Genomic DNA, 17,055 nt, shown 5'->3' with positions numbered 1-17,055 from the left:
ACTCGGACAATTCTTCTCCCGACTCATTTGTTGTTAACAATTCATCAATTTGATCATCAGTAAGATAATGGCGGATATTTACTGGTAGACGCCATATTATAACATCCCTGCAGTCACGTGGTTTATGCATCAGTTCAAAATTTTCTCTTTAGATGTCATACAAGGACAGAAACCCAAGTCAAATAAACTTCAATTGGTTGGCAATAGATGGAGGAACCTACCAGCGAAGTGTGAATATGAGAGGCGCACCAACTGTACATATATGGGCTCAGTAAAGCAGGTGTGTATTTCCAAGCCCATAATAATACATTCTCAGCAGTTAAAGGGTTAAAGCAGGTCGTAGTATAACTCCATATCAAGAAATAAAATTTGCATTCTATAATTTTTTTTTGTCCAGTGTGTTTATACATTATATAATGTGTATATATAAACAGAGATCATATACACACATTTCATAATCTCTGATATGCATTATATATATATATTGGACAAAATAATGAAAATTCAAAGATAATTAGGAATAGAATCTGTGGTTGCAGCATTGAATGTTCTTGTTTTGCTTACACTATAGTTCTCATTCAAGGCAAGATCGAAGAGAAACAGCAGGCAAAAACGACAGAGATTATCAGACATTGAGGACTGTTTCAAAAAATCTCAGAACCTGTTCCCACAAAAACTGTCCAACTTTGAATTGGCAATATGTGAAAAGCTCCAGCAACTATTTGTATAACTTAATGATGAATAAGGTCCAACCATCTAAACATGCTCTTCCTTGCAGAACTGGAAACTTGGAACCCATATCAAGCTTCGACTGTACAAGTGCACAATAGAGTTGGAGCAAGGAATGTTGATCAGCCCTCCCCTCATTCTGTAGAGGATAGAGTACAAGGGGTGTTACCTGTTTTTTGCACTTGTCCTTAAGTTGATAAATGTGTAAGGAATGTAAGCGTTCTGTCAATATTGGAATAATGCTTTCTCCCATTCTAAAATCATGATATGAGTATGGCACTGCTTCTCTTGTTCTTATTAAAAATTTAGGAGAATATAAAGCTGTTGCTGAGATTATAGCAATATTTTCTCCCAAAATGTTTTCATATACTGCAATAATTTTATATTATCCATAGCTGTGAGTTCAGCAACAGCACATCCATGGTGGACAAATGGTATGTTCAACATCTTTCATTTTCTTGATCTTATCCCATATGATGTTTTGAATTTATTGTTTGATTAACAGATGATGTAAACCGGATTCAAGACTGTTTTTCACTCTGACATTTAACATAATGTGCTTTGGCCTGAGGACATGTGATGCAGTAGGATATTTATGATATATACCCCCATATCTTTTGGCTGCTTGGCACTCAGAATTTCACCACGGTTTCGAATAGAGTGGAAATTGAGATGATGTTTTTGTAATTGTGGCTATTGCAGTCTGTTATGTACTTCTCTGATTTCTGGTGTTTGACTGACTACTTCAGCATTAAATTTTGTAAGATGAGAAAAAATATTTTTAAGCCTGGTCCATTTTCTACACATGCATCCATGTAAAAGAAATGGTTCCTCTAAAGACAGGAATATGTTCTCTTCAACTTCCCATATGAACAGTAGAAAAATGTCAGGAGAGCAGAATATAGGATTATTGCAGTATATGAATAGGTAGGCATATGAAAGAAAATACTATTATTAAGAAGGAAGACGTCATGAATGTCAAGCATTTGCTCGATGGTATAACTCATTCATTTGTGTTTGCTCTACTCCACAGTATTGTGTCCATTAAAGTCACTCATAAGAAGTATGCGCTAAGGCAGTTGCAACATAAGATTATGAAGTTCCACCTCATTTAACACATAACCCAGTTTAATATGGAACATACTATAATAAAAAAATCCCACAGATGGGCAAATCACTACTGTTTCTAGAGCAGTATTAAACTGGAGATGATGGAAAGAAGCATGATTGCCCACAAGGATAGCTGCAGGACATCTCCAGTTCTGTCCTTACAAACAACAGTGAAATTCTTCACTGGGTTTTAAATGTTTTCTGCAGCTGACTCTTGCTATCATCGATATTCTGGCAAAATCCACTGTAAAAATTTTCCTATTGTTTCGGCTTTGTAGACCTGTGTATTTCCAGAGTGGTTTAGGGCTTCCCTTAACTTCCCAAAATCATTAGATTTTGGGAAATATGGAAAACCAGTGTCCATCTCTTCCTCTGTAAAAATGTTCAGTATATATCATTTGATAAGTTTCACTTAACTTTCAGTGGATACTGAAGAGATGTATCCTTTTTTTTTTTCAATCTACAGTCTCACTCCTGGTCCGTTTCAGGAGTGAGACTGCAAGTTGTGCTACTGATGTGCTCCACAGAGACACACTTGTAATGTAGTTCAGGAATGGTGGAATAGACAGAGTTTGAGCTGCTGTTAATAATTGCCACCTTCTCAGCATGAGGATTTCGGGACAGTGTGTGTTGGCTAACTTCCTTTTTGCATTTCTTCTTCATCCTTCCACTTGACATACAAGAGAACAACATGGACGATCTCCCTGACATTTGATGCATTTAGCCTTCTCTGCAGAGCAAGATTTGTTATGTTGTTTCCTACCGCATCAGGCACAGGTGGCAGAGCCATGACAGGCAGTTTGGTAAGGATGATGTTTCTGGTCGGAACCAAATGACCATCTCTATGTATCAGGACGTATCTTATACCTGTAACTTATATATCCCCTCATCGGGAACATCAAGGAGATTTTATTCTGATATCACTCCTCTAGAAGAGTTTAGTGTTCTATGAAGTGCCACTATAATTGGTATGTTACTCATTGATGTAGCCTTTAGTAATTTTTCTGAGTGTTACTGACTAGATGTTTCCAGAAGGATATCACCAGAATGTAGTTTCTTGACTGTTTCAGGAAATTCTGCCAGTGCTTCTGAACTCTTGAAAGAATGGTGACATTTTTCATATTGGCTTTTTCACCTGTTGCACAGGTGATCACATAAGTACATTTATACTGATATCACATCTTTTATTTCTTAATTCTGTTATCAAAGGACGTATTTATGGTATCAATACTTGGTTGGGACCCTTGTTAATGATCCTGAAATATTTGAGGATGAAGAATTCATGGTCAAGAGATTTTTTTGTTTGGTGCCAGAGCACTCCACACACACACACTTTGACTGGCAAGTAATGACTGTTCAGGAGCAGAATGCCAGGGCTATCTCAGATGCTATTACCAGCACCACAGCAAGCTTTAAGCCCGTCCTGGACCACAGGGTAGCAGGCATTGTTGACCCCTGCCCACCTTGCCAAACTAGAGGCCAATGTAATGCAAGATTACTAGGATCCTCCTTTCTGAGTGGTCTGTGTCTGATCAACTTGTTTTTTACTGTCTGGACAGGACAGTAAAAAACAAGTAAACAGCATACAGTAATGAGGAAATGGAATTTCTAGAATTCTTGAACAAATGTCTCAGGCAACATGAATTTATCCAAATACATTGTATTCTATATTGTCTTAAGCAAAAAAAAAAAATTCTGACACATCATGTAAGCTAGAGCATCTGGCTAAACTACTAGTGCTGTTTTTGTTAGGGAACCAGGGTGATCAGTAAACAGTCAGCTGGTAGAAGAGATTGAGACTCATACCAGACTGCCTGTCATCTACATAGTCTCAAACAAGAAAAAAAAAAAAAGAACTGGCAGAAGAATCAGTATAGTACCACACTGACATAACTGGCATCACATGAGATTCTTCTCATTTGTTTGTCTTATTTATGACAGTAACAATTACATGATTTTACATTCAGGAAAATGAAGAGCTAGCTATAATGCTCAACACTAAACGCAATCTTGCATGGCTGGCAGTTTCAAGAGGAGTGGTGTGGACAAACCTCAAAAAGGTTGAATTGGACAATGAGAGTTATTCATGTTCTACTAAGAGAGAAGCAGAGGAATCAAGGTCATTACAGAAGATAGCAAAGTTGGTCCTTGTTGGAGATCTAAAAAAAGCAGAGTAGAAAATGAATGTTAGACATATAGAACTATGTTACCACTGATATCAAAACTGTCATGTTAGTTCAGGACAAAAGAATATACTGGTGATTTGGAAGTGATCACTTGTTTTTGAGAAAGACAAACATCAATTTTATACTAAAAAGAAAACTTTATACAAAAGTTTAAAATAAAAAAAATCACAGTCAAGCAGCTTTTATAAGTGAACTGTAGATGGAAATATACAAATATTCATGGAAGAAAAAAAAATGAAAATTTGAAAACAAGAGTCAAAACTTGGGTGCAGAATCTGAAGAAAATCATTACTGATTCAGGGGGAAGTTAAATTTATTCAAGTTAAAGAGATTGTCTTAGAAAAGATAAAAGCATATTGAAAATTTCTAACAAGTCAGCATATGTTCTGAGTGAATGCAGAGAAAAATGTACAGAAATGAAATAATGTGTAAAAAAAAGACTAAGAATGTAGAAGACAAATATTACAAAGGTGGTGATATGTTCTGAAAGCTATGGAAGAAAGAGTACTGTAAAAAATTGAGAAATTGCTATATGAAACAAGTGACAGAAAGTAGCAAAACATTTGCAAGAAAAATGCAGTCCTCAGTACATGAAACCAAAAATTCTCAACAATGGAGGTATGAATTTTTCAGAAGCCAGCAGAGTCAGAATGTCAAATTCCAGATGACAGGAATAGCTCTCACATAGTACCCATCTATAAAAAGACATAAAACTGAATGTTAGAATTAAAAGAACTGATTGTGGAAGATATAGTTTGGAAAACCGTATTTTGCACAAACTCCAGCCTTGTTGGCCAAGTAGTTAGCGTATCTGCTCTTCAGCCTAAAGGCTGCAGGTTCGAATCCTGTCGTGGGCATGGATGTTGGAGAATGAGTCTTTGGACTCCTTGGAGGTGTCATGTAATAATAATAATAACAACAACATGCTAAGTTCAGGCCAAACAGATGTTGTCATGCTTAGAGTTTCACTTTACAGCTGATAATTAAGAAATGGGATAAGGATTTGTATGAAAGTCTTGTAGCATATGACACAGTGCAAAGAGAAAATCTGTTCAAAATATGATGTAAACAGATCATCATACAAAGCAATTCATACCTATTTCCACGAAGTGTGAAGATTCACACAGAATTAGAGATATTCAATTTAATTATAAAGATACCTAACTTGAAAATAATTACTGTATTTTTGCCTTATAAGATGCACCTTTTTTGTATCTAAAAATTAGGATATATCTTATATATATACTAATGTATTTTTTTATGTATGCGCAGTTGTCGTGCATTATATTTAAATTTGTTTTATAACCCATGGATTCTATGAAACACAGACAGCTATACAATTGTGTTTAAGCATAGTGTGATTGAGTATGCAAAAAAAGAATGGCAATAGGGCAGCATTTTAGCCTCAGCCTACAGAAAAAACGGTATGCACTTGGAGGAAACAAGAGCAGCAATTAATAGAAGCAAATTCTAAATGATACAATCTCAGCAAAATGACCAGAAACTGAAAATGAATTAAAAATTTGGATAATGGACCAAAGAAGGTCAGGTTGCTGTTTATCTACAAAAGTGATTTTTCAACGAGCAGAATTATTCGCAACAGAAAAATTTACAGGGTTGCCATCATGGTGCTTTAGATTTATGAAGAGAGAAATGATTTATGCATGCGTGCAAAAATGAGAAGTTATCACAAAAAATACCAGCCGAATTCAAAAATAAAATTACCAAGTTTCACAGATTCATCATAAATGCTAAAAAACAAGACAATTTTTTAACTTTCACAGAGAGCTAACATTGATGAAGTGTCTCTGACTTTTGATGTGCCCTCGAACAAAACTGTTGACTCTAAAGGTAAAAAAAATATTACTGTTAAAACTTCTCGTCATGAAAAAACCAACTATGTTGTTGTTTGTCATGCTCTGCAGATGGAAAAAAATTGCCACTTTTTTAAAAGAAAAGCAATAACCAAAGGAGTTTACATCATATTCATCTAAAAAAAGGTATGATCCGGCTGGCTATTTATGTCAAAAGCCTGCTTTGTTAGTATGGGATCAGTTTAGATGTCATAAAACTGAAGCTGATAAGAATGAACCTCACAAAAATAGCTGTAATCCCAGGAGGGCTCGCCCTGAGCTTCAACCTTTATATTTATCAATAAACAAACCATCTAAAGGATTTATGAGGTAGAAATGGGTTGATTGGATGTAATCTCCAAATTTTGAGGCAACATCTACAGGTAGGAGAAAGAAGGTCACAATTTAACAGGGTGTGCGAATGGGTAATGAGTTCATGGAATAAAGTGAAACCCACTTCATTCCATATAATAAAGAATTATTATAAAATCTTTTCAAAAGTGTGGCATTAGTAATTCTCTTGACAGTACAGCGATAACTTGGTTTCTGATAAGAATCAAGTTCAAAAAATTTTGAGAGTAAAGATGAAGATGAATAAAGATTTGAAAAGAAGATTAATGAAATTTATAAAAATTATTTTATATGTTCGATTTTTTTAAGAATATTTTTTATAATCTAATAAACGGATAATACATGTATTAAAAAAATAATATTTACATGAAAAATGTGATGCGTCCAATACAATGGTACATCTTATTAAGGCGAAAAATAGAGTAAATGATTTCACTCTTTTTTTTCTCCTACATTTCTTCATACATTAGGTTGGCAAGTCAACTCTCAAAAAATGTTTTTTTTTTTTTTTTTTTTTTTTTTTTTACAAATAGCTAGACTGAGCAGTGCAATACAAGCTCTGTTCAGTCAAATAACTAGACACAGAGCTTATATTCCAACTATAATCACATAATTTTTTTGTCTCTCTTTTAAAATGACCGACAGTATAAATATGACCAGTTGAAACTAGTAGTTTCCATTTTCAGGTTGTTTTTTTTATAGCCAGTTTACTTTCTTTTGAAAAAAAATAATTTTTTTGTCACTTATAGCAACTTTCACAATCACTATGCCTGTTTCCCCTACACCATAAATGAAGTGTAACACTATGAGCAATTTAGTCATATCTTATAATCATGTTACAGGTGAGTAGAATAAAGGGAATAGATACACTGTTGGACTTTCTTAGGCATTTGATAGGAGACAGCAGATGAAAGCCTTATGAATAAAGTAGAGAATATGGGATTGGAATATAAACTGCTGTTTGGTTACATCCACTAACCTTGGAGTTATGGTGGATGAGAATTTGAAGTTCAAGGGTAACAACAAAAATTGCAAACATAACTCAGAGGATAACTGTGATATGGAAATCATTTTGCCTTGATACAACCACATCTGCATTACTGTGCACAGATTTGATCTAGGTGCCAAAGGGATAAAGACGCCGTGAAAAGGCTGTCAAATAAATTGATAAAGTTTTCAATAATAGAGAAGGTGAAGGTAGAACACATGTGGAAGTTAAATTTGTGTGCAGTTAAGAAAGGGATAAGAGTTAGATTTTTCTCTCACAGAGCAGAGAGTGGAAGAGCTTGCCTGTTGAAGTAGTGAGTCCATCTAATGTGAATGAGTTTAAAAGAAGTTGTGACGGCTAGTGTGGATGATGTATAGCCTCCCTAAATGAACTCTTGACTCCCTGGAAGTATAATAATAAACAGAGTACTATACTTATACCATTCTGTTTTTTAATTACCCTTGAAATGCATCCTCATTATTAACACGTTGATTATGTTCAGCAAATTAAGAATATTCACTATGGCAAAGAAAGAGGAATAAATTACCAGATTAAACATTTTCTGCTGCACACAAAATAAATTAAAATCCCAATTTATCAGTCCTTACAATGTTTGTAAATGCAAATTGTTCATAAGTAGAGGTTTGCCTGTACTCCTAAATAAATCCACTCCACGTCTCTGAGCAGACTGAATAACTGCTGTAACAAATATAGTATGAAAATTGGCAATAAAAAGACCAAAACCAAGAAAATAATAGGTAGGAATACAGAAAACATCACTTGCATTTTAGATTGAGTACCCATAACTCTGCTATTTTAGTGCAATTTTTAGTGAAGAAGTATATGAAATAAGGTAATTAATAATTATCGTATGATGGTACAATGGCCGTGAGTCCCCTTTACAGGGAGGTATAGCACCATCTCAGTCCCTAAAAATTTTATCTGGGCTCCAGAACAGGCATAGCTGACAAATCAGGCCTGTAATCCGTGTGTGTTCACGGGGCTGGTTTGCCTACTTGCGGGATGAAAAAACACTGCTGTCCACGCCCAAGACCGGCTAACTTGGCTATGGCTGAAGAAGATCCTTAAGCTCCTCGCGTCATCGATGGAAATCAAACCTAGGACACTCCTTCCCCGGGCATATGGTTGCGAAGCGCAAAGCCACTAGGCTAACCGCACGGACATGGAATAAAGTGAAAGGATCAGACAATACTGAAGCAATGACAGATAAGAATTGGAAGAAAAATTTTGATAGACGTTAGTATTAGATGAACAGTTTACATTATTATTATCATTAAAATATCTTGTACACTCCTTTAAGATACATTGTTAAGGAAAAGAAGGAGCTATTATAGTTGATCAAGAAAGATTTAAGCTATGCTATTGATGATACACTGAATTCCTGCTTTGAAAAAATCTGATGCTTAAGCACTGAAAACGAATGGTGGAGAATGTCACCCTAGTAGAGGAAATGCTAATAATATTAAGTGCCAGTTTCTTCAAAATGTAGGGAAAAAGGTGGGTAGTTTCTGAAGAAGCATGAATGTATATGTGAACTCTAGAGGAAACAGGATCCTCAATATCATAATATCTAATGCACAGAATTTCAAAGATAAGCTCCTGGGGTCTTATGAAATGAAGAAATTTGTTTTAATGTCTTTACTTAATGATGGGATATGCATTAGTTTTAACACACATCATATTAAGTTATGCACTCAATTCTAAGTTTTAATCCCATATATATCATGGAGATGCATTAGTTTTAATTCTCCTGCCAAGGTCACATGATCACTAAGGAGTGAAGTGGTAATTAGAAAACATCAAGGGCAAAATTTCAAGAAATCAAACTTGGGGGGGTGGGGGTGGTATAGGATAAGAGAATCAAGAACATCGTTTAAAAGTAATACTGTGAATAGTGATAGTTCAGCTAGATGAATTTTAATGAATCAGCTGACTTCAAAGAAATTTAGCAAGTAATTTCTGAGTGATTATGCAAATGATGATCAGGAAGAAAAAGATACAGTATGACAGAAAAGATTTATAGCATGAGATAACACAAGAGGAAAAAACTAGAACAGGGATATGGATGATATATTTTCCCTGTGCAGAGGTACTGAATTGCCAAGATTGGAATATACCTTCTAACCAGAAGTCTGCAAGAGTTATTTATAAGATTTACTGAATGGAGTATAGACTGATTAGTGTTACAGACAAGGTAGCTTCAAAATTAATTAGGAATTCTACTAGGATAGGATATGCTTGACTGAGATTTATACACAAGGTAATGGTAAAATAAGGATTGATATTACATGTTGAACACAAAATTCTTAGTTATCTAAAATTAATATTAAGAACCAAATCAACAATATCTTCTTTTCTATTGTTTTTTAATTAATTGGTAATCCATGTCCCAACTAAGTAAATGATACCTAGTCTGGAATCATACAAATATAAATATAACAAGAATAACAGAGAAAATCTTTTACTGTTCCTGCAATGATCTCTCAGTTATCCAGAGTATCGAGAAATCAATTTGCTGGTCAGTTAACTGGAGTTTTGCCTACTTCTTAACAGTCATATAATTCAGAAATCATTGTACTGTAATTTCAGTAACCCCCACCCAATATGGCAATCTATATATTATAACAGCTACCATCACACACATTTCTAAGTTCATATCTTTTTTATTGTGTAAGCATTCTTTAAGTCATAGAAACCTTAATACATTATAAAAAAATGGTGTATCACATTCACTATCACATTACAATTCAGAGTTGTTCATTAAAATGTACTAAATATATAATTAAAGTTGCGTGTGTGAAACAAGAAAAAAAAAAAAAATCCTGGTCCCTGCATCTCAAGAATTAAACTAAATACATTAATCACATTACTGCTAGTAATGACATAAGCAGTGAAACTACCAGAAAATCTTATCTTGAGGTTGTATCCCTCAATAATATACTTTTTCCTGCTAAATAACATAAAAATATACATTTTCAATATTACATAAATTTATTATAACTTTCCCCCCCTCTACCATAATTCACACCGATTTGGATGCTTAAGCATCAAACAGTGATCAAAAGAATGCTGCCATTTACCAAGATACTTTGCATATTATAAGAATTTCTGCACTTTATCATCCTTCATATTTTTGTTCCTCTTCACTGTTTAGTACTGAAATTTTCCAACAATTCAGGACTAATTTCAATATCTGTTTATGTCAGTCTTACTGAAGAATAACAATAAGCAATAAAAACCATCTAGGCTTCATGTGACAATTTTTTATTAAAATTTTATATATTTTGTGAATAATCGTTTATCCCTGATTATGCCAGCATTTAAAGTTTTGCAAGGCAACACTAAAATACAAATGCAGCAATGCTTGGTTCAGTGAAGGGTAAAAATTTATTACGTTCAAAATAACTGATCTGTTACACATGTGGTTAACTGTTTCTCGATATCATAGAAAGTTTTTTTTCATTTGATTACACAGTAAATCATATTGTAGCATACAAGAAATTATATTCTTGTTTTAATCCTTTAACTAGGCATAAGGAAATTTTGTTTGCTTCCACTGAAAAGATTTCCAAACATGATATAATATTATACTACTACTACAACAGTTAACTGACCCCTGGTGTAGTTTACCCCTCACAACAAATCTTTTATTGTGTTTATCATGTGAATACTGCTACAATGTTCTTCTTCTTGGATTTCATAACTTCAGCTTGTTTGGCCTGTAGGTGCCAAAGATTTTGTTATGCCTAAATATTTCTGAGAAATGTTGATAAGTAACCATGATGAAGTTTTGCAAAATTGAAGCAATGTATCTAGAAATACAATTTATGTTAAGGATGTTGAAATTCTGTATTGATAGTTGCGCTAGAAAGAATGCCTTTAGGATATAAATGGCATGCCAAAAACAATTGAAGCAATGTATCTAGAAATACAATTTATGTTAAGGATGTCGAAATTCTGTATTGATAGTTGTGCTAGAAAGAATGCCTTTAGGATATAAATGGCATGCCAAAAACATCCCATGGGGTGTTTTTTTTTTTAACACTTAATGTGAATGAGCAAACCTTATTTTATTAATTGTGGCATCCATGAAGACTTGATTATTCTTTTCTAGTTTGATGCTGAACTGGAATTTTGATAGATAAGGAGGAATAAGAAGTTGTCTAGACTTTGTGACCAAATAAGTAGGATATCAATACAGTCCCACTGCATGGATGGCTTTCAATTCATTGAGAGAAGACTTGTTTTACAACTGATTTCATTCTCAGTTCTTTCAAATTATGAACTGCTTTTGTTTCCTTTAGTTCAATAGCAAATGATGCAACAAAATGCAGCAAAGTTAGTTCCCCTGTAAAAGTGAGTTATCGTTGATGTGATAGAAACTAGTCACAATTATGACATGAAGAAATGTCAATTGTTTATCATTTAGATAAACCATCCAGATAAATCTCAATATCATTTCTGGATAATACTCATCAACCTGGCTTACCTTTCCATTTATAGACCTTCCAAGGCACAAATGGAACACCTCTAAGTAATTTCAGCTTACAAAGAGTAATTTTGTGTTTTAAAGGAATTTTATGACATAAATTGAACCTTTATTCAAATGAGAATGAGTGGTTTAAATAAAAGTGAATGATGATCTACCTACTATATTTAACAGAGTAATCATGAAATTCACAGTTTTGAGCTTATACACAAAATGAATGTAAGTTAAGACTCTCTTCTGAAATCAAAATCTATATATTAGAAATATTATATTATAAAATTTTGCTCTGTATAATCTCATAACTGGTATATTTCTAAGAATGATTTTGCAAAAAAAAACTTATAACAATTAATACACATTTACATTTATCTGAGAACTATTCACAATTTCTACTACTTGTATATAGGACAGTAGAAAATTGTGCATTTCAAGAAATTATTTTTTTTTAGTAAATTAGAAAATATTTATGCTGAACCTACTACACTGATCAGAATAAATAATAGCTTATTAATACTGTAGATTGCTGCTAATATATTTTTAATATACACAGCAATTTAGTATAATGAAGATGTAAATTTTCTATTTAAAATTACAAAATGTGCAATCAAAAAGGTAGGTGCTCCATGATACCATATAAAATGTTCATTAAAAGATCTAACCTGTTGCATTTTGATCAGATTACAATTCATAACAGCAATATTTTTCACACAAATAAATTACACTGACAATTCATCAGAAGATTAACAGTATGTGCCAGATTGAGCATCATAAATCATTTTTGACTTGTAAGAATTATGTGTCATTATAAAGGGCTATTTCATTCAAACAAATATTCTTATATACACTGCCATTCTAACTTTGTAATAAAAGCAACAAGATATCAGTGCAGTTATTCTAAGTAAAAACGTCACATGGCAGAATAACTCTCTCAGTATGCTTCACTGAAAAATAATGAACAGTAGTATGGATGCTTTCCTCACTCAGCTATTGGTGATAGTCTGTAAAAACTACATAAAGTTTCTGGACTAACGCACACATCTGAAGCCATTTTTAGAATCCACATATATATCACTGCAAAGCAAGATTTCACCAAACCGGTATCTTAAGACCATAATTTCTGAATCTTTGAATGAAGATCAGTTATAATTGGTCCAGCAAATAATTGCCAAAAGGCTAATGCAAAAAAAAAAAAAAAAAAAAAAAAGTAATAATAATTCTTATTTCCTGTCATATATGAACTTATTTTCTCATATACATTCCCCCTTCATTACAAATAATTACTTCATGTAATATTTTAAAATCATGAAAATCAACAATTCATCATGGATTTTTGCTTACTACTAGTTCTTGAAATCCTGTACTGTCATCAAATTCTCGAGTAAAAGTCAAATCAGGACAGCTGCCAATTACGATCTCAGCTGTCATGAAAACAGTAAGGTCACCTGTTAGATGACCACCAATCACTTGGCCCTCCTTATTTCCTAAAGAAACTTGTAAGTGTCCTCTTTCACCAGACAGGGTTCCACTCAAAGATATAATTTCAAAATATTCTTTAAAGTGTCTTTCCTAAAAAAACAAAACAAAAACATATATATATTATTAAACATATGTGCTTATTCTCTCTTTCTCTCTCTCCTCTCCCACCATCCACTCACATTAACAAAGTTGAAAATCTCATTGTGTCAAGTGAAGAATCTCTGCTCTCCAACCTAGATAGTGGATTTGAACTCTACCATAGAAATAGATATCGGCAAAAGTTCTTAGGTTGTAAATGATATTCATGGCCAGTTTAAGACAATAATGTAAAGATGTGAAACTGCTTGATTTTCACATTAAGTCTTAACACATCTGCAATGTTTTAATATTTTATATGATAAAGGTTTCCAACTTTTCCAAGTAAAATCATTATAATTGCAAAAAATTGTTTCCTTTCTTTTAGTGTTGCACGGTGATCAGCATTCATTTTAGAAATTATGGACTTTATAACGGTGGGAAATTAAAATTACTATTTTAATTTCCCAACATTTTGACTTTCATATTAAGATCATCTGGAGTATATACAAATATACAAGGACAAGTTGAGTTACATTTCACACAGTAAGCTAAAGAAACAATGATTTGATCACTGGTTATTCTACTAGCATGACCTCTAGTGGAAAAAAAAAAAAGATAAAATTAAAAATTAATTTTTTAGAAACTACATCAAAGCTAAATTCTATTTAAGATAATATGAGAGAAACATTCTTTCATATAGATAGTTTTCTTACAGTAACAATGATGTCCTATTTTTAACATGACAATTGTTATATTAAATTTAGGATTCTGGATTATCTACAGTCCTGTTTATAGTTTACTCTTAGGGAGAAAGGTTCTGTGGATAGAATATGTGCCTTCCATATGCTTGGAATTTTTAGACCAACATTACTGTTCAGATTGGGGTGGTTTATAAGAATCTCACAGGCTTCCTTAAATTTGCGTTCATACCATGTTTTGATGTGATGTAAACAACTGGTGCTTTTCCAGTCAATTCTATGTAAAGTGTAAACTTTACATCTATGTAAACTATTGTGAAGCTGGTCTTTCTGATCATGCCCTGAACACTTTACATAGAATTGACTGGAAAAACACCAGTTGTTTACATCACATCAAAACATGGTATGAACACAAATTTAAGGAAGCCTGTGAGATTCTTATCAATCACCCCATTCTGAACAATAATGTTGGTCTAAAAATCCCAAGCATATGGAAGGCACATATTCTACCCACAATTAAAATTAATACCAATTAATTCTAATTCTAATATTAATTCTACCCACAGAACCTTTCTCCCTAAAAGTTAACTATAAACAGGACTGTAGATAATCCAGAATCTTAAATCTAATATAACAATTGTCATGTTAAAAATAGGACATCATTGTTACTATAAGAAACTATCTATTTGAGAGAATGTTTCTCTCATGTTATCTTAAATAGAATTTAGCTTTGATGTAGTTTCTAAATAATTAATTTTTAATTTTATCTTTTTTTTTTTCCACTAGAGGTCATGCTAGTAGAATAACCAGTGATCAAATCATTGTTTCTTTAGCTTACTGTGTGAAATGTAACTCAACTTGTCCTTGTATATACTCCAGATGATGACCTTAATACGAAGGTTGAAACATCGGAAAATTAAAATAGTTATTTATAACACAGTCGTAAAGTTCATAATTTCTAAAATGAATGCAAAAAATTGTGTTTTCCAATACATCAAAGAAATGAATTTTGACAATGGTTATTATTTTAGTCACTCATTGGTTAGCGGAAACTAAATAACTTTTCTTCGTTTATTTTGATGACACCCACCCATAAAAGTTTTTTTTTATTATTATTTATTTATACATTTAGGTGGACGATGAATTTCAATGCTCAGTGTGAGACCTCAGCTTATTGAAGTCCTGAAGTGGCTTGACAAAGTTTGGTCTTTAGAGCAGGGTTTCTGTACTATCTAAAAATAAATAAAAGAAATCCTTAGCTCATCCATGGTACAAATATACTATAGATTTACTAATAACTTTTCTTGGGTGGAAACCACATATAAAAACATTTGTGCCATGGGTGGGCTAAGAATTTTTTTTTTTTTTTGATGTTTTTAGATGTTTTTTTTACATAGTCTGGAAATGCTACTCCAGAGACAATCAAACATGGAACTTTCTGAAGTCATTTTAAGCCTCCAACAAGTGGGGTGGTAGTCTAGCACCAAGCAATAAAATTAATCTCCTACCTAGACAATCAATGAACCTGTTGGTTTGGAGAGTAGATATGCTAACCTCGTTACCAACCAAGCAGCACATACTTTAACCAGTTATGTCAAATTGATAATCTGTGAAGAAGAAATATCCAACAAATGTCAGAAAAACAGAGTTCATATAAACAGAAAATAACTAATTGGAACGAAGCCTTTGACTTTGATATTATTTACCTTAAAGAAAATACTACACATACTTGATTCAAGATTTAAAAAAAAAAAAAAAAAAGCAGGAAGATAATTTTTGTAAAGTTTAATTTTTCAGAACTAATTTGTTTGAAGAGTATCCTATTTAAATATTGCTACTCCCTCTCTCTTTCCAAAGATGAATTTATGCTGCATAAAAGTAAATAAAATCCAAAATTAGAATTGCACAATATTTTAGGAGCATCCAGAAAATAGTTTGTTAATCCCAACATGAAATTTTTTTAAGCTAATAAGCCAAATTACACCCATTTTCAGCCCAGTTTCATAGTTATCTTCTGTGCTAGAGAGGAAGTCCACAAACAAAGAATGGAATAGTAAGTTAAACTAGCTTATTCTTGATGGGAAATTATATTTTTATTTTAATCCTTTCCCCAAGCATGAGCAAATGAAAGTTTGCATGTGAAGTATCTTCACAAATAGGCTACTTATATACTCAGGGCTGTTCCGTGGGTTCCGCTTGAGTGCAAAATTTTTGTGCCCCCTTCCATTAAAAATTAAAAGATCCCAAGGTACAATAACACATTATGAATTATTTTATTATACTGCACATTAAGAGGAATGTATATTAAAATAAAGAAAAAACACAAATAGTAAAAAAACCTTATTTTTATTCATTTCCTACTGAGATGTTCTTCTGGCTTTCATTACAGAAAAATCTAAATTGCTACATATTTCATTTTCTATACTTAATATGGATAAATTTTTTAATCTTTCTTGTGACATACTCGATCATAAGTGATTTTTTATTAATTTTAATTTTGAAAAGGATCTTTCTCCAGAAGCAACTGTTAATGGTATTATTAAAAAAATACGTAAAGCTATTACCAAATTTGGAAATAATATTAAATTATTTTCAAATATAAATTGCAAAATATCTAAACATGTCATTTGTAGTTTTAAACAATCTTTAATAGTATCTAATTCATCGTTATCTAGGGCATTTATATCAGTTTCTTTTCTGGTGTCATTAGATAATTTATTTTGTAGATCTAGACAATGCTTCATTCTTGTTTCTTTCGGAATGTTTGATAAACTGGGGATGCCACAAAGAAAGCCAAAATTATCGTTATGTAATTTCAACAGTTCAAATCTTTCATTTAAAGAATTTAAACTTGTGTCCAAAATGGCAAAAAAAGAAATTGATTTTAAAATTCGTTTCTGGCTCTTGAATAGATTCATCTGTGCTTTCATAATCAAACATTCTTTTCTTTTTACATTGTCGAATTACTGACAGAGGAGGAAACATAGTATCAGCTTCTATTTCTTTTGCTAATTCTCTTGCTTCGCATAAAACATTTTGAAATTCATCAGAAGACCTATAATTTTTTAAATTTTGT

General features: G+C 32.6%; 1 protein-coding gene across 3 annotated transcripts in view; it reads right to left on the bottom strand.

The window, feature by feature from the left end:
* The window catches only part of LOC150102984 (uncharacterized), a 73,111-nt gene that overhangs the window by 23,285 nt on the left and 32,771 nt on the right, over positions 1-17,055 (bottom strand). Inside the window, exons 3-4 of one of the 3 annotated variants that reach the window (XM_090398291.1) lie at positions 13,066-13,293; positions 3,921-3,998 (exon numbers count right to left, since the gene is read on the bottom strand). In XM_090398291.1, the coding sequence (XP_090254417.1) occupies positions 3,963-3,998; positions 13,066-13,293 (264 nt within the window). In that variant the 3' untranslated portion in view covers positions 3,921-3,962. Of the gene's footprint in view, positions 1-3,920; positions 3,999-10,481; positions 13,294-17,055 lie in introns of those variants that run through there. The other 2 variants (XM_090398293.1, XM_090398292.1) reach the window with 2 other exon arrangements.

This window comes from Typopeltis vanoorti, chromosome 9, assembly GCF_054136105.1.
Source record: "Typopeltis vanoorti isolate ZY-2024b chromosome 9, IOZ_Tvanoo_1.0, whole genome shotgun sequence".
NCBI classification, from domain to species: domain Eukaryota; kingdom Metazoa; phylum Arthropoda; class Arachnida; order Uropygi; family Thelyphonidae; genus Typopeltis; species Typopeltis vanoorti.
This window is presented reverse-complemented; position numbering and strand designations above follow the sequence as displayed.